Here is a 21,856-nt window from a genome sequence, read left to right on the forward strand (position 1 = left end):
TAAAGGGAGGAGAGTAAACTTATGAGAAGTTAGATTATAGCGACCCTTCAGTTCCAAACAGTAATACCCCGGTTTGTATGAAGGATTGGTTCCTGAGAGGCTCGTGTTAATGAGGATGTGGACCGGATGCGCTAATTCCGGGGTAGACGCGCTACCTCTGAGGACGTAAGAGTGAGTTATATCAACTGTAATAACCTGAAAACATTAATGTACATTATTAAACGAATAAATATTACTAATTGGAAATGAAAAAAAATGTAAATTTTGTACATTTCTGGATGACTTACCAATGAGGTGTCTTGGAGCTAGAGTTTTGCTCTGTAGAGGTAAAGGTACACAAGAAGGGGCTTTAACTTCAAGTCTCCTGTGGCATTGTCACCAAGGAGGAGTGTCAGGCGGTCTTTTGCTACTTTTGAAGCTGAGGCATGCCACTCTTCCTTGGAAATGAATGTACTGGATTGCATCCTCTTCCAAAAATCCCCATTTTAAAACTAGCTATGGAGGGTAAACTTCCAAAAAGATCTGAGATGGAAATAAACTTGGAAATTCAGCTGCTGCCTACTCGTCCACTCTCGCAGCTTTGCCATTTATGCGAATGTTATCCAAATGCTGCAGTGCTTAAATCCACCAGTAAATCGGAGTAAACCAGAACCACCCTCAACTGGCCATAAACCTATCCTTGGTAGATCCCTCACATTCCTGCTCTTTCACTTCATCCTATAAACTCAGCATCTTATCCCTCACATTCCTGCTCTTTCATTTCATTGCATAAACTCAGCACTTTATTCCTCACTTTTACTTCATCCTATAAACTCAGTGCTTTATCCCTCACATTCCTGCTCTTATACTTCATCAAATAAACACAACACTTTAGCCATAATTATGCCTGGTGTTGGCTTAATGGTTAGGGTGGCAGACTTTAAATCCTAGGGTCCTGAGTTCAAATCCCGCTCAGCTGTTGAATTAATTCCAGGTGGGGTTAACTCGGCCTGTAAAATGAGTGCCAGCATGTTAGTATTCTGTGTCGGAGTGGTGACCCATCGAGGATTGTGTCCAATAGCCGAGACTGCTGACGCAGCACCAATGCTCTGCACAGAGTATGGTCCCAATATCCTCCTCCTTAGCCATAATTACTGCCTGACTTAAAGGCATAGCATGCTGATTCATATCCTCAATTCATTTATTTATTAACCTCCGCCATTGAAGATCGGAGGTTACTGTTTTCACGCCCTTTCTGTTTGTTTGTTTGTTTGTTTGTGAACAGTATTACGGAAAAACGACAGATTTCGACGAAACTTGGTGGGCGGATTAGGCATGGTCCAAGAATTATGCCATTAAATTTTGGACTTGGTCCAAAATCCAATATGGCCGCTATGGCGGCCATTTTGAAAAAATATTTGAATTTTTTTTTTTTTTGCATTTCTACATGTTTTAAGTGATTTCCACCCCCCCCCCCAAAAAAAATGTTAGAGAAAAAAATTTTTGCAACTTTTTTTTCAACAAAATTTCGATTTTTTTCTTTTGCATTTCTACATGTTATAAGTGATTTCCAACAAAAAACATGCCAAAATTATAATTGCGGCTGATTTTGGAACTTCAGGTGGATATACCCACGTAAAATCAATTTGTGTCTCAAGGAATCCAGTTATGACGAATGAATTGAGTATGTAAAAGTTAAAAGTAAAAGGGAAAGTTGCAAACTATAACTCTGTGAGCACTGTTGACGTCAAATTGAATGAATAGGATATCAGGTTCACTTGAGTGACCAAGCAGTATTGGCGGCAGAGGTTTTGCACTCTACAGAGTGCTCCCCCTCTAGTTTGTTCTTTGTAATTGCCCTTACAGCCAACTCTGATAATCCAAATTCATACCCAACAGGGGTGACACCAACATCCATCTCCAACCATCTTAACACTTTAAATTTTAGCTCCAGACTGATAATTTTTCTTGACACTTTTGGCATACTAAGGTTTTTGGCACAATTACAAATATGGTGGCACGCAGAGCAGGAAGACAACGAATACCCTGATTGGTTGAGAGGATACATGCTCATATATGCGCTCTGATTGGCTGCTAGAAATGTCAATTTTTTAATAAAAAAAAAATGTTTTTTTAATTCTTTTTTTTGATAATTAAAAACTGAACATTTAGTTCACACTAAAGCGAATCTACACAAAGCGGGGTCGTACAGTGCTGGGTATCGCCATACTTGGTTTCATGATCACCCAATTATATAATTATAAAAATAAATAAATAAAATCATTGACACGTTTCCAAAATGGCGATTATTCCCTGCAACCACATTGGAAACACTAAATGTTCCATGGCACCATCGATATAAATAACCTCATTGATCTGGTTTGACATGCTGAGTGATTTTGGATGCATTTCCTCAAAAGTTTCGGCAGAAGCAATCCATCACCAGCACGAGTCAGTGCAAGAGTCATGGTACTTATCGCTGTGAGAGCGGGTGTTCTTGACTCAGCACAAGGAATATGGTACTTACTGCTGTTAGAGTGGGTGTTCTTGCTGAAGCTGGCTCGTCGAGGAGGCATCTTGGGACTCATTGTTTCTGAACGGCTCTTCACCTGATTCCATGAGGTCTTGCGCGCTGGCCTGATCACACACATTTCCAGATCATGTTGTTCACAAGCTTTGTCTTGGATTCACAATCAGTATGTTGTAAAATGTAATGTATATCAAATTTAGAATAAGGTGGTGGGCTGGAGTAGAGATAAGTGGAAAGAGAGAAGGGAAATGAATAGCAGGTGAAGGATAAAGAATGAATCCAAGAAAAAGCACAAGGAAAGGATGGGTAAAGTATGAGGAGGAAATAAAATGGGTGAAACAAGGTGAGGAAGACAATCAGATCAAGAATGACGAAATACAGGTTGAGTAGAAATGTTTTTTAAGTTTGATTGGGAGTCACAGTCACATGCTGTTTGGTCATAACAAAATAGACTTCATTCAAGAAACAACTGAGAGGAACTGGGCCTCGTATATACAAACCTCATTGGGGAATTTCTCATATCCAGAGACATGGGGACATGAAAGGCCTGGTCGGAAATGTGTTGCTGCAACTGGCTTGCTTCTACAAACACAGACAGGTCAAAGGTTACAGGTAGCAACGTGTCCCCTCACTCAGGCCAAAAGGAAGCAAAACAGCAAATTGGGTTATGGTGCCATGATGAGAAGTCAGGTATCTACAAAGCATTCATGGTGGTTAATATAGGAATAATATCACTTGACTACATTCACTATTTCAAAAACTGTACCAATAAGTCAGCAGAAACATGTTCAAAACGACAAATAACAGGAAAGGAGTCAAGATGATAATTGCAAGTGTAAACAACACAATAAACAAACTCTGTGCACACCTTTGCATGCTTCAAGCTGACTCGTGAGGACTTTCCGAATCTCAGTCAGCCATGTGGTTTTCACCTCCATGGATGGAGCCTGCAGGCAAGCATGCATAAAAGGCCTCGCTCCACCTGCCAATCTGAAATAGAACTAAACACCTGAGTTTGATTATCTACATCTGAGCCTAACCTGTATGGTGTAGACCTCTTCACGTCCATTGTAGTTTATTTCAAACTTCTTTGCATCTCCTTTCACTGTCTCGGTGATTCCCACCAGGTTCATCTGTGAATATGTCCATGAGTAAGTCGATCAAGATCATCATAATCTCCCGGGCAGAAAAGATAGCTAAGAGGTAGCGTACTCAGCCTTGAGCGAGTCCGCCACCTCTTACAGTCTGGGTTTCATGAGTACACTTTTATAGTCTGGGTTTGAATCCCAATACAACTACAAACTGCCACCACAGTGCTTTTCAGGTCGAGTGTTGCATCAATGAGTACACCGTGCTTTGGAGGGGACAATAAGCCAGGTGACCTATATTTATTAGCATTTACTGGTGGATATAAATAGATTCCATGGTAATTTTCTAAAACAGTGCTGAATGCATGTGGATGACAGAATGGCAAGTTCCTCAAACGAGAATCTGTATCTTTATGTTGGAGGCATAATCTCAGATTATTAGGTCGCCGAAATATGTGACCCTTATTGTCAGTAATTCTGTTTGTTAGTTGGGATGTTTGTTTGGATGTTTGTTCGTTTGTCATCACCATAATTGGTTGTAAACGTGGGCGGATTTTGACCAAACTCGGGTGGTAGGTACATCTTATGACCTAGTGCTTTGGAAATTGTGATGGTTGCTAGGGATGCTTTGGTTCCCTAGCAACAACTGAAAAACCTTCAAAATCGGTACCGTTCATGTGAAATCAATTCCGAAAGCCATTATCCCACGTAGGATTATGAAATTTGGCAAAAATGATCTACAGGTGATGCTCTATCAAATATATTCCGTTTTTTGTGATATATGGAATACTTTACCCGCAGCGCCCCCTACAATTAGGGAATGCGCGGAAATTGGCAAAAATTGAAGGCCCCCTAGCGACCAGGTGAGTGCATCGATACGAATGAAACTTTGCAGGTTCATGGTACTCCATGAGTACTACAACTTTGCCTCAGGACATATTGACCGATTTCGCTTAGGTCAGGGGTCAAAGGTCAATTCGTACAAAAATCGATAATATTCGAGAGCTGGAGGTGCCTTCGCGCCAAATGCTACTCCTCCTAGGGTTATGGTCGGATGGTCATGAAAATTCACACTAATCGTCTGGAATACATTGTGCACAAACAATCGAGCCGGATTTTCGATATAGATCTTTGTTCACCCACAGCACCCCCTCGAACTTTGGGGATTTCCGATTTCAAACCGCATTTTCGGTACTTTTCATTCAAATGGATACCGAGTAGTTATCAGTAGATGGAACTGGATGAGATTTGATATGTATAATCTTAAGGTGATTCCCTATCCGCAACATGACATCCATTTTGCTCTATATTTTATAGTTTCCATGCTCGGCGACCCATCGCCGCCTACCGGCTTGTGAAATTATGGAGCTGGACTAAAATCATCCGTATTTGAGATAAATCTATTACCACGCTATGAAACCTAACCTCAGGTCACCATAGTTCGAACCTGTAGCTTGTTAGAAGCCATGTTAGCCTCCATCAAGATCCTGCACAATAACAGTTCATTTTCACTCCACTGGGTTGACAAGATTGACCGAGTGGCTACAGGATAGAAAATCAAAGATGAATACCATTGCTCTTCCAAGTTATGCTTTTATGATAAAAACAAAATGGTTGTCGAGTATGAGCCACAACACAAAGCTCAATGTAGATCCAGCCCTAAACAGGGAAACAAGACCTCACCCTCAGAGCATGCTTGAAGCTGTAAGGTGCATCTCCGGGCCGTGCGCTTTCCCCGGCTTCTTCACGTCGTTTACAAAAGAGGAGCACACTGGGGAACAGGAAGAGATGCCTCTGCATGGGCTTGAAGCGTGTCAGCTCTTTCACTATGTTGTGTCCCTTCCTCACCTCAGTCCATACAGCAAATGGACCTTGCATGAGCACATGGCCCAGCCTAGCCAGGTCACCCTACGAGTACAGGGCAATGGGTCAGGAAACAAGACTCGGTCTGACGATTGAACCATTGAGTAAAATAATCTAGGGAATTAGGCATCATAATGCATCGTCCTACATGCTGCAACTTGGTTAACCAACCAAAGGTTGTGAAATGTCACAATGATCATCATCATTACTAAAGAATCACTGCCACAATATCGAGTGTGATCGGACAAAATGCATGCTGTACGTCAAAGCCGGTGATGGATAGTTGATGCATGGAGTCATTGACGGCTTTCAGAATGGCCAGCATCCCATTCAGTGCCTCCTCCAAGGCTGCCGTGCCAGGGGAGTTTTTACTGCATTTCAGCATCTCCTACACACAGACAGAACAATACAACATGCTGCTTGTTTAGGCCTGGGTTAATTAAAACATATGAAATGTATCACCAGCAATGCACTACCGACAGTATCACAAGGACATTTATTTATCCTCAACAAACTTTCCAAGCAGATGATGGATAGACAGTTGTTCATATACAAGCCAATACCTATATCCCATAATTATTTTGAATTGTATTGTCAAACAAATGACCAACAAACCCCCTAAGTATCATGTTTCTGCAATTGTGAGCAACTGTGATCCGAAGCATATGGAAGGACTTGCATGCCATGCTGCGATGATCCAGGTATGAGCACAGGCCAGGTAAAGCCAGAAGTGACTTAAGAATGAGGCTTATTTATGAGACTGGAAGCTTAACATTCCCTTTGAAATTCTAGATCCACCATGATGAAGTATCTGTCGAGGCAGAACCAGATAGCTTGTGTGTTATAATTGAAGTTTCAAAAATAATTTTGGGCAAAATAAATGAAAAATTGATGTCACTCTTCAGTTTGGTGAACAGTTGTTACCATTTCCATGAAGGATGATTCTTATACAGAAGAACATGGTACTATGGACCCCTCAAGGAGATTCCTATTTCCAACATCCATTCGGCTATAGCCTATATTGACCACGCATGTCATTGTGTTGTTGATCTGCATGGTTGTGCCCATGTTTCAAAAGGCCCAATATGAAAGTATCATGAAAGCTGTTTTACGCAATCATGAAACGAGCATACTTGTACACTCTAAACTCAAAGCTATCTTTTGTATGGCCTATGGATTCCTCGGGGTCGATATTACCCAAATGTTAGTATTGCCCTGTTCTCTGCCTGAATGAAAATTCGTTTGGAAGGGGCATAATGCCGTCATATTAATCTTTCCAACTCAAATCTCTCAGAACTGCATTCGTGTCACAGGTTTTAGAGCATGAGCTCATATTCTGATCAAACCTGAAAGCTCCGATGATTCCTCGACACAAGTCGAGAGTGCCGCACACGTTTGAAGGTATGAAGCTGACCACAGTGGCACTTTATTGTAAATAGGTTCGAAGAGTGTTGTAAAAGCAGGTGTCCTTACCTTGAGTAGAAGCTGGTACTTGGTGATTCTCTGCACTGGCTTGAGGAGGTACGAGTCAAGAGCGAGCTTGTGGTCGATGCGTCTTTGACACTCCTGCAGAAACGCGGAGAAAATTTCACAGTGGCACTAATTATCACCCACTGGTTAATTCAATCTGGAGAGAAAGTCCTTCGCCAATTCCACACGACATTAAGTGTACCAAATTATAGCCTGGTGTTGGCGCAGTGGTAAGGGCAGCGGCTTAGGATCCAAAAGGTCCTGAGTTCAAGCCCCGTTGGGCCACTGAATTAATACGCCAGGGGGTTGACTCAGCCTGTCATCCTTCCGAGGTCGGCGAAATGAGTACCAGTATACTGGGCCGGTGTATACCCCGGTTAAAATAGGTGTACCATATCCCTGTGTCGTAAGAGGCGACCAGGGTTTCGTCAGGAAGGGCATCCGGCGTAAAACATGTGCCAAATCACTATGCGGATCATACGGATGATCCGCTGTGGCGACCCCGAACGGGAGCAGCCGAAAGAAGAAGAAGATTAAGTGTACCAAATGCAGCATATCCGAATGTCCAAATAATAACTATTAGCAAAGCACCATCCAAAGCATCCCAAGATCTGAGTACATTAATAATAAATAAAAATATCCAGTTATACAGGTGAAAAGTAAACGAATAGAGCAGTTGTTTGCCAACGTTGGTACCCTAACATGAGCACAAGCCATCACTTCACCTGGAAAAATTGGTTGTCCCCAAATCGGCGCCACACGGCTTCAGAACAAAGCTTGTTATGACAGTACTTCTCATACATCTGGAAATCCTCCTTCTGCAGAAACGGAGAGAAATTCGCAATTGCAGGAAGAACTGAAGACACGAGTCCCTGGTTCTTGGATAAAGAATGTTAGGGTAAAAAAAAAAAAAAAAAAAACCCAAAACTCTGGCCCTTTATAATGCGTGTGATTCGAAAAGTTTTGCAGCCAATCAGGGACTTGCTTAGGGCAAGTCCACAGAAGTTACCTGAAGTTGCATTTGCTGCCTTGTGCCTTTTTTTTGTGCCCAGCATGTGAAAAAAATAAACACAACTAATTATCATATTTTGAAGCTCGAGTTCACTTTCCCTTCAACAAATCTCTAAAAGTTCAGCCAAATCATCCTCAGGTCATTATCAGAGGGAGAGGTCGTGATATTGAGATGTTCTGTCGAAGTTGGTTTGCTGTAAAACGAGAAAAATGGTTGGAATTTCAGGTCAAAAACTTTTATAAGTTATTTTGTGATTTAAAGGTTTGGGTTAAAGGAAAGTGAATAAAAACAAAACTGAACAGGGTATGTGTACAGAGTTCTCCCTGTGTAGATATGAAGGGGAAGAGAAGGGATGGAAGGACAGATACACGTCCGAGGGAAGTTAAAAGCACAAAGACGGTCAAATTAATTGGAGGGAAATCCTTACTCTTTGTAAGAAGCATCGGCCCAAGAGCTCTGGATCATCAACGTAAGCCTCCAGCTCCTTGAGGAACACCCTGCAATTAAAGAGGGCAAACAATGAAGGTAAAAATACCGCATACATTCTTTTATTCTTCTCGAGGAATCTTGATCTTGCACCAATAGACATCACATGGGACTGATTATTCTCTCAAGAGGAGAAGCCATGAGCTGATGCATGCCTCCCCATAGCAGGAATTTCAACGGAATTCTCTTGAAGGAAGGATTCCTCGTTGTGCCAAAACTTCACTAAACTCCTCTGGGCAATTTCCATTGAAATTCAGAGCTGCATTGCAGCTAACAGCTTGACACTATGCTGGCACAATGAGGTCATGTACGGTCTCATGGAGATATGTGATGATTAAATGTGTGAGTCATGCGACACTGACACATATGACTATCATAGGAAACATCAAGGTACTGTGGATGAGATCAAACAATGGTGAGCCATCACTGCACCTGCTATGGAAGGTGTAGATTTCTGGGAGGTTCCCAAATAGCTGGTCCTTCTTCTGCTGCAGATCAACTGGGATCAGCTGTGCCAAGGAAGGATTTTCAAATGCCATCACATATCCCTGAAATAGGCATTGAAAGGCAAAAGGTCTCAATTATGTCATTAATTATATATTTTCTTCTCCATCTGTTTTGTCCGTGTCACTAATTATGCGAGTATGAAGGACATTAGGAGACAAAGGAATGGACGGTTCTAGGATCACGCCATCATGAGGCAAATGTTCAGGTGAAGAATCGAAGACAGATTTGCTCGAAAAATGTCCGATCATTAATGGAGATCAATGTACATTTCAAAATAAATAATTCTGGTGACATTCCACCAGTGGTATTTGGCAAATTAATGATGGTCATCACGCATCTCACAAATTACCTCGATTATGGAGTTCAGTTCCTCCACATATACCCGCTCAGTTTCTGTGAGCTCCTTCATGATGTGCCTGCACGGAGAATCAAAACCGTCAGCCCGTCGCACGTTGGATTTCAATGGCATGGGGGGGGGGGGAGGGAAATGAGGGTGAGGAAATTTTTACAGCAATGACATCAGAGAAAGAGAAAAGACACAGAGCAAACTTAACAAGTGCCTTACCTACTACCAACGCAGTACATGGGCCCAAGAATTCGCAACCGAGGGGAAAAGGGGGGAGAGAGGGAGTGAGGAATTGCGGCCTCAGACTACTGGGTGGGGCAGAGGTGCCCTCTTTATTCAACGCTGAGGGAGAGAAGTGGGAAGAAAGCCTGTAAGGTGTCTAGGTGAAGTGGCGAAGAGTGACATGTGTGAGTGCATGGGAAAAGGGAAGCTGGGAAAAGTGCAGTGGAGAAAAGATGTGTGTGGGGATAACCTAAGTGTAAGATCTTAACAGATCTGTCTGTGGTGTAGCGTGGTTTTGGACTTATAAATCGGCTTAGCTCCATCCACTCCCTCGCAGCCTTGGCTCCTCGCTCGTGTTGACAGTTCGTGAGGTAAAAACCAAAGGGGCGAAAGTGCCAAGAACCAGCAGCGCAACCTCCACAGAGCGAGTGACGTAGTGGTCCAACGAGAGGATAGAGCGACTGTGCCAAACCCCGGAGAAAGAGAGGATGTCCAGCGCTCATCGAAAAAGAATAGAACAAATGATGTCGTGCCTCAGGGAACAGAGTATCTGGCGCCCGTCGACATCATGCCTCGGGGAACAGAGTGTCCGGTGCCTGTCGACGTCGTGCTTCGGGGAACAGAGTGTCCGACGCCTGTCGACGTCGTGCCTCAGGGAACAGGGTGTCCGGCGCCTTTCGACAACATGCCTCAGGGAACAAAGTATCTGGCGCCAGTTGACATCATGCCTCAGTTTACAGAGTGTCCGACGCCTGTCGACGTCGTGCCTCAGGGAACAGGGTGTCCGGCACCTTTCAACATTGTACCTCAGGGGAACAGGGTGTTCGTCGCCTGTCGACGTCGTTCCTCGGGGAACAGGGTGTCCGGCGCCTGTCGACATTGTGCCTCAGGGGAACAGGGTGTCCGGCGCCTGTCGACGTCGTGCCTCAGGGAACAGGGTGTCCGGCACCTTTCGACATTGTGCCTCAGGGGAACAGGGTGTCCGGCGCCTGTCGACGTCGTGCCTCAGGGAACAGGGTGTCCGGCACCTTTCGACATTGTACCTCAGGGGAACAGGGTGTTCGTCGCCTGTCGACGTCGTTCCTCGGGGAACAGGGTGTCCGGCGCCTGTCGACATTGTGCCTCAGGGGAACAGGGTGTTCGTCGCCTGTCGACGTCGTTCCTCGGGGAACAGGGTGTCCGGCGCCTGTCGACATTGTGCCTCAGGGGAACAGGGTGTCCGGCGCCCGTCGACATCATGCCTCGGGGAACAGAGTGTCCGGTGCCTGTCGACGTCGTGCTTCGGGGAACAGAGTGTCCGACGCCTGTCGACGTCGTGCCTCAGGGAACAGGGTGTCCGGCGCCTTTCGACAACATGCCTCAGGGAACAAAGTATCTGGCGCCAGTTGACATCATGCCTCAGTTTACAGAGTGTCCGATGCCTGTCGACGTCGTTCCTCGGGGAACAGGGCGTCCGGCGCCTGTCGACATTGTACCTCAGGGGAACAGGGTGTTCGTCGCCTGTCGACGTCGTTCCTCGGGGAACAGGGTGTCCGGCGCCTGTCGACATTGTGCCTCAGGGGAACAGGGTGTCCGGCGCCTGTCGACGTCGTGCCTCGGGGAACAGAACGTCCGGTGCCTGTCGACATTGTGCCTCAGGGGAACAGGGTGTTCGTCGCCTGTCGACGTCGTGCCTCGGGGAACAGGGTGTCCGGCGCCTGTCGACGTCATTCCTCGGGGAACAGAGTGTCCGGCGCACGTTGACGTCATTCCTCGGGGAACACTGTGTCCGGCGCCTGTCGAAGTCGTGCCTCGGGGAACAGAGTGTCCAGTGCCTGTCGAAGTCGTGCCTCAGGAAACAGGGTGTCCGGCGCCTGTCGACATTGTGCCACGGGGAACAGAGTGTCCGGCACCCGTCGAGGTCATGCCTCGGGGAAAAGAGTGTCCGGCGCCTGTCGACATCGTTCCACGGGGAACAGAGTGTCCGGTGCCCGTCGAGGTCATGCCTCGGGGAACAGAGTGCCCGGCACCCGTCGAAAGACAGCAAATGCTCAGGGGTTCATTCTTGTATAAGGGTGGCCTGGAAGCTTCTAGAATGTGTACATGATTGGGTGGGGCTTGCGCGTGGTTTGGAGTTCCGCCTCCCTAGCCCCGCCCATTCGAGTTTCTGCAGCGAGTCCTCCCAGTCGGGGCTTCCGGCTGTCATAAGAGTTGGACCTTGCTTGGCACCGCATAAGGCGAGCGAGCATTCGGCTAGTTCGAGGCGTGCAAGAATTATTATGGGGGAAACAAACGGAGCCGATGCCTCTCAGGTCAATGCTGACCAGACATCGCCCGGGCACGTGATAGCCATCACGAAGGCTGACAATGGGGTTGAAGGTTGCGGGATGAGGAATCTCTTTTAGAGCGGGGGAGTTTAAGGTTATGTAACTGTCCTTGATGTCTCGATTGCCTTATGTGTGTGTAGGAAGAGATCGTGTCAAACTACAGTCTGTATTAAATCAAAGTGCATGTACTTATGTGTGGTGTGAGAAGAGAGACGAAGATGCACAAAATTAACGATAAAGAAGAGAGAGAGGGAAATTAACGACAAAGGGAATGTAAGGAAGGTATTGGAACACACCCGCATCCAAAGGCTGCCCATGCCTTGCCACCAACCTTCCATGTGCAAACGAAAAATAGGGGAGTGAATCCTAATCTACACGTTCCAACACAGTTTGGATCCCACCGACTCATCGAAAGGTAAGGGACTATTCTAAACATTTATGAAGGAAATTACTATGCTAAAGGACCTACGTGTCGTGAGTGCACATATACCATAGTGGTTTCTCTAAACCGCAACAATACATTCCTTGTTTGGCCTTAATCTTACCTGCGTCGTTTGATGATGCTATCCTGTCCATCACCGCTCATGCCCATCTTTCCATCTCCACAAAGGCCATCTTCAGGTAAGATGTCCACCTGGAAGGGGTAAAGCATATCACCGAGGATAATCATGTGCCTACACGTCCAAACATCCCTTGTGGATTTTACAGCATCGCACACTAAATATGGACCAAGATGATCATCAAGAAATAACTTGTTTACTTGTTTAAGTCTGATGAATCATTTAGCCATTAAGTATAAGGTTTTGCACTCTTGCTTGAAGGTCTTTATTGAAGAGGCATTGGGTTAATTTAGAAAATTCAACCCCATGTGTACCTACCTTGAAGCTGGAATTGTCTGTTTTTATAAAACAAGGTGTGATGCTCACCTTTGGTAAGTTTTCATTCGTCTCCCTTTCTGTGTCACCTTTGGCGCGTTCATCTGGAGGAAACAAGAAAGCTGCAAGCACCTTACAAAGTTTGATCATACTTGTGTGAATTTAATTCAATTCCATACCTACGATCTTGGAATCTCCACATTTTAAAAGCAGTGTTGTCATCCAGACATTATGCTGCGAACGCACTATCACTCTACATAAAGTGCACGTTATAATGGCGCTGTACAGATGTTACCAATAAAATCATGTGAACTGGTTTTGTACCGATTGATCTCGAGTTCCATGACCAGTCACCGATAGTTCAGAAAGGATTAAATGTATTTGTATCATACCATGAGCATCGTCCACAAGATTGCTCCGTGGGGACTCCGGTCTTGGTGCCACGGGTTGTACAGGGCGGGGCTGTTTGACTGCGAGTTTACGCAAGCCCTGTTCCCGCCGTTCGAACATGTCTCTCACCTCATGTACCTTTTGCTCCGCATGGGCCACACGTACCTGGCCAAAATTAGGTCATAGTCAGACTTTCAATAAGGCCTCCTGGTCACCTTTGTATTTCTGGGTCAAAAGAACCACTTTTGAGTTGCAATTTTGCATTCCAAGTTAATTGGTAGTATATCACGTGGAGTAAAGTGTACAGGTGAGAAAGAGAATGGTAGAATATGTTAACGCACCGCTAGGTCATAACTGGGGACAACTTGACATGCTGCGAGAAATGGTTCATTTGTGCCAGTGCCCTGCTCTGGCCAGCTATCCATAAAAGTATGTAATTCATCAAGCGCGGCCTGGGCACCCTCCGATGACTGGCATTTCTCCACTGGCTGAGAGGCAAGCAGGTAAACCCCTGTTTCGCACAATGCCATCGCCTGCAATCAATGTGTCAATGATGCAAAGAAAGCAGGGGTTGAATTCAGATGGAAACACTTGGAAGGCCTTGTTGGTTGACCATGTATAAAATGTAAATTTACTTTGTTGAAAGTATCTCTGTCTACATTTAATAAATAAATATGCAACAATTCAGCATGCAGTAATGGAGAAGGAAAAAGTAGATGGAGCAAAGACAGAAGAAGAAGAAGAGGAACAGGATATCTGCGATCACAAAGCAATCACCAAGGGTAAGCCTCCCCAATGTGGGAAGCTTACCCTTGGCCTGCGATCCAATGATGGCCATATGTTTTTCCAGACCACCATATGACCTTGACCTTCAACATTTATGGATAGAGTTTAAAATAAAAAAAATGTGTCCCCATCTATAATCTATCCATAAAACTCAACATCATGAAAATCAGTGGAAAATTATTCAAGCCATGATAAAAAGGTGTTTTCTGTTAATTAGGTCACATTCTGAAACAAGAATGGCATTCGTTGACCGCATCATCTCACGTCATGTGTTCATTCTGAACAAAAATACCATCGTTAACTGAACATGCTACTACTATGGCCTACTGCTGTTATGGCCCATATACCCAAACCATCCATGCACCCTATCATGTCACATAGTTTCTTGGCATGGGTTATGAACATCGTATATTAAATTATTCACTCACATCAATACATATATATATATATATATATATATATATATATATATATATATATATATCATTTCAGATGAGGATTTCTATTCAATCAATTATGGTTGGAAAACCACTTCTCTGATGACATAATCATTATCACCCTGTTTACCCCACAGAGAGTTGATGATATGCCAAATTTCAAATTTTTTTTCTTTGAATGGTTTCAGAAAAAATGATTCCTTTTTTCCCCTTTAATCCAATATTGCTGCAATACCATTTGACCTATGACATCAGAGTTCGCAATAAACTATTCTCGAAGGGTAGTCCCTCCTTTGTTTAAAGTTTCGCATCGATCAGACAAGCCGTTGCAGTAAAAAACATTTTTAAAGTGGAGGAACATATATATATATATATATATATATATATATATATATATATATATATATATATATATATATATATATATATATTTATATGAACACGGACACACACACACGTTATCGTCTCGCATCCCCTTCAGGGCAAGACAAATGTAGATTAAGGACACAAATCAAATATCAGATACACAACTTCACTATTATGATGCAAGAACATCTTGGAAGGCCAAGTTGTCTGACAAAAATGAGGCAAAAATTGCAATGGCAAAATTGAGTGATGACTGACCAAAAAAATGGGGTTTTTTTTCTGAGTGCCATTTGTTCTTGATCTTTCTGAGGGTAATGATGTAAATTAAGGGTAAATGTGCCTTGCTCTAGGCTATCTAGAGGGGGGAATTTCGTCCTGATTGACCAAATGTTGGTTGAGTTTTTATGAAAAATGTTAAAATGTCTATAATTGGGTCATGACCTTAAAATTTGGTGAAGATAAAAAAAAAGAAGTCAACCACACATACTTTTATTCCCATTATTGATGAAAAATTTCACTCTGAAATCCCAGTTGGATCCAAGATATTGCTCGGACATTGGCACAAAAAAGGGAGAAGTACCTCTTCGGTGGTTTAGTACTCCAAAGGGGTGTAAGACCTTAACTTTTAACCCAGAGGGGTATGATGTAAATTAAGCTTCAATGCACCTTGCTCTGTGCTATCTAGAGAGATAATTTAGTTTTTATCGAACAAACCTTAGTCGAGTTTTCGTGAAAAATGTCTATTTAGGTCATGACCTTAAAAATAGGTCAAGGTTAAATAAAATATGTCAACCGTTCCTTTGTATTCCCATTACTGAGGCAAAATTTCATTCCAAAAGTTCTCGGACATTGGCAGAAAAAAGGGGAAAACCAAAGTACTCTGGGATCTAAGACATTGACCTTTAACCTAGAGGGGTGTGATGCAAATTAAGCGTAAATGTGCCTTGCTCTAAACCATCGAGTGAGGGTAATGTCGCTCCGATCAGACAAACTTTAGTCAAGTTATGGTGAAAAAAGTTAAAATGTCTATAATTGGGTCATGACCTTTAAAATTAGGCCAAGGGCAAAACTTAGGTGAACCAACACATTTGCTATGCACATTTTTGTTACAAAATTTAATTTCAAAAGTCCGAGCTGGCTCTGAGATGCAGCGTGGAAATTTTGGAAATCAGGAGTGTAGGAAGAAAAAAAAAATTCTAATTAGTGGTATAGTACTCTGAGGGGTCTAAGAAACTCTGTGATACCATTAAAATTGGGGGGTAGGGGTGCTAATTGTAGAAACAAGCCTTACAACAGCAATAAGCCTTCTATCACATATGGCAGGGGTTCCCAAACCCATGGCCGTGACCCGAACTTGGGGTACGAGAGCCTTCTGATGGGTGGCGGATGACTACATGCTGCTTGATATTACAGCGAAAAACTGTATTGAAACGTTGGCAGCTTTCCAACGTCTCACAAATCCCAGTTTTTGAGAGAGGTTTTCACATCAAGAACGTTTTCTCTGACAATTTTTATGGTAGGTACTGGTACCAAAAGACACCAGCACCATTTGGGTCGTGAGGCGAATGTGATTTCAAGTTTTGGGGAGTGGACAAAAAAGGTTTGGGTACCTATGATATAGATTATAGGGGAAGGCTTAATAATAATTAAAAAAAAATTTCAACATGATAAACAAGCATGGCTAATCTTAATGAGTGTTAATAACTTAATGAGGACTTATTCATTATTACCTCTGCCACCGGATGGTGGACCGAGATTATGCTTTCCCCCTGTCTGTCTGTTTTTCTGTCTGTCTTTGAGCAGGATATTTCGAAAAGTTATGGATGGTTTCGGACAAAACTTGGTCAAGAGGGTGAGTGTGTGACAAGGACTAATCGATTAGATTTTTGTGAAGATCTGGATCCGGATCCAGATTTGAGAATTTTAAAGTGATTTTTCACCATTGAGAGATAGGACCAAAAACGATATATTGTTACAAATTTGGAAGCTTACTACACACAACAGCCAGAGTCCTTATAGCTCAGTTATATCGGTAAGTGTGTTTCTAGTTAGGGTCCCGTCCCTAGTCTAATGGGAATTAAATGTACGTGTGCTGCGGTGTTATCTTTATAGTTAGGTTATATAAATCTCGAGATCCCCTCCACTTGCGGCCACAGAGTCTTTCAGCACTTGCGCCCTCGCCTCGCGACCATAGCATACGAGGTGAGGTCCTCGCGTGCTTAATTCGACTTCCTCTAATTGGTCTGCATTCCAATGCCACGAGGCAGAATTGTTGTTTCTCTAGCAAGAGGGGTACAGACACACGTAGAGAGGATGGGGTTTTCCCGGCTCGGCCATAACCCTGCCCAGAAAGGGCGGACCCATGGAGGTCCCTGTCCAATCAGGGCGATCAGCGAGTCAGCTCCACCAAGGCCCCGCCCCACTCAGAGCGGTCGAAAAAGGACGGCGCGCGTGCGTGTGTGTGTGTGTGTGTGTGTGTGTGTGTGTGTGTGTGTGTGTGTGTGTGTGTGTGTGTGTGTGTATGTGTGTGTGTGTGTGTGTGTGTGTGTGTGTGTGTGTGTGTGTGTGTGTGTGTGTGTGTGTGTGTGTGTGTGTGTGTGTGTGTGTGTGTGTGGGTGGAGAGTTCGTGTGCTCGTTCGAGTTCGGAGAGTTCAGAGTTCAGAGAGTTCTTGCGTGTCCTTGAGAATTATTCAGAGTTCTTTGAAGTTCTTTGGAGGGAGCAGTTCTTGGAAGGCAGTTTGGTTGTGCTGTCATCATTGCTGGAGCTCTCAAGCCTGGAGTCTCTGCTGGCCTTCTACAAGGAGCAACCCTGGATCCGCTATCCACCATCCAACCTCCCACGGACCACGGGTCCCACACGTGAAGTCACGGGCCAAGCCGCACGAACGTAGTCAGGTACCCCGACAGACCTCTGACCCCCAGCTCGACTATCCCCTTGGTTGCGAGGGTCGAATAAAGACCAATTGGGTCCTTTTTCGTGTGTGTGTGTGTGTGTGTGTGTGTGTGTGTGTGTGTGTGTGTGTGTGTGTGTGTGTGTGTGTGTGTGTGTGTGTGTGTGTGTGTGTGTATGTGGCACCATCCTCCAAGTAAAACTGTTTAAGTGTGTATGATCATTGTACATTGCATTGGAAAATAGTCGGATAACTCTGCTCTTCTGTGTTCCCCTCCCTGCCTATTGTAAATAAATATCCATTTTGTTAAATGTATCAGCTCGTTTCTGTGCTTCTTTCATTCGTTTAGCAGGGTGCATGTTGGAAAATTGGGAAGTGGCAAATTGCGCATTTGGTCCGACGGGTCTTGGTAACCATCCGCTCGGGTTACGCACGGTTCGAGCACGATAACGGCTCGTTCCGCTCGAGGCCTGCCGATGGTGTGAATTCCCCAGTAGCTTTGCCGCGTGGATACTTAGGTATATTGAAGTTGGCAATTAACCCTATTCCACGCGGCCTAATTATTGGCGATTCATGGTCCTCTAAGGGACCCATGCCTTCTCGGAGTTCTCCGAGAAGCATGATCTAGATTCCGGGTGTTCGGTGGAGCCGACTCTACTGCTCCACCTAGCGGTCATGCTCGCCGCCGACGCCCGGCCCCATAACAATACAGCACGATATTTCAAAAAGTTGTGGCCGGTTTATGACAAAACTTGGTAGATGAGTTGGGTCGGTGACACGTACAAGAGGACTAGATTTTGGTTTAGGTCCAGATGTAGATCCGGCCTATCAGTGGGATACAAGACAAACTGTTCAGCCTGGTGGAGGTATGTGTGCTACAGAGTGCCATTCTAGTTATATATGAAAAGCTTTATCTAACCATTGACACACTGACTGACTAATTTCAATCTTTATTACTTTATAGGTGGGGTAAAAAGTAGAAAATTTTGCATGCTGATATAACTCGAAGCAAATATTCCAGAAATAAATTACAAAATTGTATGTAAGTGAAAACATTTGTGAATGAATTTGATCAGTGGCAAGTCTCTGTGCGCTTTTCCCTCTGCTAGGAGACAGGCGGAGTTGAAACTGCACCATTGTTAACCTCCACCATCGAAGATGGATGGAGGTTACTGTTTTCACCCGTCTGTTTGTTTGTTTGTTTGTTTGTGAACAGTATTACGGAAAAACTCCTCGACGGATTTTGACGAAACTTGGTGGGGGGATTAGGTATGGTCCAAGGATCATGCCATTAGATTTTGGACTTGGTCCAAAGTCCAATATGGCCGCCATGGCGGCCATTTTGAATAAAATATTTGAATTTTTGTATTTGCATTTCTACATGTTTTAAGTGATTTCCAACCCCCCCCCCCCCCACCCCCCAAATAAAAATGTTGGAGAAAAGAACTATAACTCTCAGCACTGTTGACGTCATATTTAATTAATAAGATTTAAGGTTCATTTGAGTGACCCAGCAGTATTGGCGGCGGAGGTTTTGCATTCTACCGAGTGCTCCCCCTCTAGTTCATTACTCTCTGAGTTGGGGGAAAAGGGCAGAGCTTGGACTGCACATAAATAAAGAGCTCATCCTGCTCACTCATTCTTCATTTAATCGATTCATTTATCTGCTTGCAGAATGCAAGCACAATCAACTAACAAATAATAAGAGTCTTGGTGGTTAACACAGTGTTTAACCTCCCACATGGAAATTCAGAGTTTGGCAGGGTGATGACCCAACCAAGTGACAATGGTAATAGCAAGTATTAAAACAATACGTTGTTATTCATAATTAAGAAGTATCTTAACAATGACCTCAGTGACCCAAAAGTCATGCGGTCATCTCGCACCACTACGACTCCCACCTTATCAAGTCTCTGTTCGAGTTCCAGAGCTGAGATGAGTGAGGCCTGGCGGGTCTGCAGTGCCACAGAAAGGCCACTTGCCTGGCTGCAAACCTCTGCGCAGGCTGCTTCCAACCAGTCAGCCGCGTAGTGCGGCTCTGACACCAGGTGGTCACCCCTCAGGCCCAGAGCCGTGGCATGGTCAAGCCAATCCTTCACGACAAGAAGAAACAAGGAGATTGGCAATTGTTATGACTTGAGGTGTAACGTCACATAGTATCTTGTGTTTTAGACGTGGAATGAGTACACAGAAACAGAACAATGCGACATCTTGAACATACCTGTTATACACCAGCTCTACACTTTCAAATCACTGGATTTCCACTGCTTTCTTCTTATTTTTTCCCCCTTTACTCGCAAAACAAACAGAGATTGCTCCTGAAGCTTAAGCAGTTAGAATGGACATTCTGATTGTAATCTGGGAAGCTCGTCTGCATCCAATGGATATAAATATGAGTGGATTTTGAGCTGCTGCAGTTGGGACTTGTATTATTTCGCTGGGGTGCAAGCAGGGATCGAGAGCGTTATCCTTGGAGAAAAGTGAAGTGGTATTGCTGGATAGTAGTTTCCTCATCTAGAACCTACATGAGCAATGTATCCTCAAGCCTATGCCTACAATCTATGTAAAGTGAGCCATTTGGCTGGGTGAGTGGTTACAGTGGAATGAAAGTTTGAGTCCGTGAGGATTGATTGAGTACTGTATTTGCATGTCATTCGTGGCTTGTAGAGACATTTCAGGCTATTAATTGGAGCCAATGGTGCTCATAGTTGATCGATTGGCTCCCACAGTCTTCCTGCTTAGACAGGTCGAAACATTAGAAAATCCACAGAGAAAGAGTGGCTTCAGCATTTTGGAGGTTTTAGGATATTTTGATGAGTAAAATTTTATATGGTCAGGAAATAGGGTTTCAGTTTTATCTGTATAAATAAATGTCAATGTATATGTGTGTGTCTCCTCTGTAACCCCCCAAACCATGATACCTTGAAGCCTGAAATTTTGCAAGCACACTAATAAAACTCCAACGAAGTACATGACTGAAAATTGGATGTTTGGGTTAATTAAAACACTCCTTTTGAAGATAATTAACGGCCTTATTTAATTATATCCTTTATCAGGTGGCATCCTCCGACGCCGCTCTCTATGGGGTCTTGAGGTGTATCCGAGGTAACCTCGCTGGGGTCTGAATCCACCATGTTATTTGGCCTGCTCAACCATACCTTGACTTGGAACAGGCCGCAACGATTTCTTAACGATAAAGTTGTTGTTTTCACTTTCCTCATTCATATTATCGAATCCCTGTTCATCGTAGCTACGAATCGCTGGATACATTGTAATGCTTATAAACGCCCGGAGACGCCAGCGTTCGTCGCTTTATTTCATTCCTGCACTTGTGATAACAACAAGAATCTCTTAAACTAAGCAGGATTACAAAATGTATGCTCCAGTATCGAACTTAGAAGCAGTTATGACTCCTAAAAAAAAAAAGTGTTCATTTGACATTTTGGGCATCTCTGGGAGGTGTATGTTTAATCTGATGGTTCAGAGATTGCTCATCGTGTGCCAAGTGAGCCGTTTCTTATCAACCATTTAATTGGGGTGCTTAAGCCACTTGGTGAGCGCTCCACAATATTCGCAGTCACTGAATACTGGATGTCAATCAACTTGAACAAAGTTCATGGGTCACTCACATGCGTTAGCCACGTGTTCTGCGGTGCAACATGCGGTGGCTGGCTCGCTGAAAATGTTAAATTTTATTTTCCACAACATTTCCCCAAATTTTATTCCATTGTACGACCCATCACTTCGGCAAAGATAAATACAAATAAAAATTAAACGTTTCGTTTTTAAAAGTTTCTTGAACCGTTGTGTGGATTGCTTTGTGAATCCTCTTGGCACGCGTTATTCAAGCTTCAATGGCAATACCGTGGTTCTATACCGGAGGTAGGAAGGCAAAATAAGTTATTTGATCACAATGACTAAAAAATGTTTTCAGTTATGAAATAATGAATCGCCACATCATGGAGGGAAAACCGAAAGGTATGCATGCTCGCTCTGTGTAGCCTGGATTCAAATCCTGGGCCAGATATAAACTATTGTCATCCCGGTGTTTCACAGGCAGGGCGATTCAAATGGATGGATGATAAAATGGGAGTCACATCTGCTGGAATCCCTCACTCCTCTCCCTCTTTCCCCCATCCCCTCTCTCACCTCCTGCCTCTCTCACCCTCCCAACCCCACCTCCTCCCTTCCACCCCTCTCTCTCACTCACTCCCAACCCCACCACTCTCCCTCTTTCCAATCCCAACCACTCCCCTCCCTCTCTCTGACCCCTCCCCTCCCTCTATCTCTCTTACACACCCC

General features: G+C 44.1%; 1 protein-coding gene across 1 annotated transcript in view; it reads right to left on the reverse strand.

The window, feature by feature from the left end:
- Positions 1–21,856, reverse strand: part of MCF2L (MCF.2 cell line derived transforming sequence like) — a 77,831-nt gene that overhangs the window by 17,853 nt on the left and 38,122 nt on the right. Inside the window, exons 11-26 of the mRNA XM_085853462.1 lie at positions 19,456–19,647; positions 13,416–13,607; positions 13,077–13,239; positions 12,736–12,788; positions 12,355–12,443; positions 9,285–9,351; positions 8,861–8,976; positions 8,370–8,439; positions 7,656–7,748; positions 6,934–7,026; positions 5,723–5,848; positions 5,281–5,505; positions 3,550–3,642; positions 3,378–3,456; positions 3,010–3,091; positions 2,507–2,616 (exon numbers count right to left, since the gene is read on the reverse strand). Of these exons, the coding sequence (XP_085709588.1) occupies positions 2,507–2,616; positions 3,010–3,091; positions 3,378–3,456; positions 3,550–3,642; positions 5,281–5,505; positions 5,723–5,848; positions 6,934–7,026; positions 7,656–7,748; positions 8,370–8,439; positions 8,861–8,976; positions 9,285–9,351; positions 12,355–12,443; positions 12,736–12,788; positions 13,077–13,239; positions 13,416–13,607; positions 19,456–19,647 (1,843 nt within the window). The remainder of the gene's footprint in view (positions 1–2,506; positions 2,617–3,009; positions 3,092–3,377; positions 3,457–3,549; positions 3,643–5,280; positions 5,506–5,722; positions 5,849–6,933; positions 7,027–7,655; positions 7,749–8,369; positions 8,440–8,860; positions 8,977–9,284; positions 9,352–12,354; positions 12,444–12,735; positions 12,789–13,076; positions 13,240–13,415; positions 13,608–19,455; positions 19,648–21,856) is intronic.

The sequence above is a fragment of the Eptatretus burgeri genome, chromosome 14, assembly GCF_056783735.1.
Source record: "Eptatretus burgeri isolate ZD-2024b chromosome 14, Ebu_testis_v1, whole genome shotgun sequence".
In the NCBI taxonomy this organism is placed as follows: Eukaryota; Metazoa; Chordata; class Myxini; order Myxiniformes; family Myxinidae; genus Eptatretus; species Eptatretus burgeri.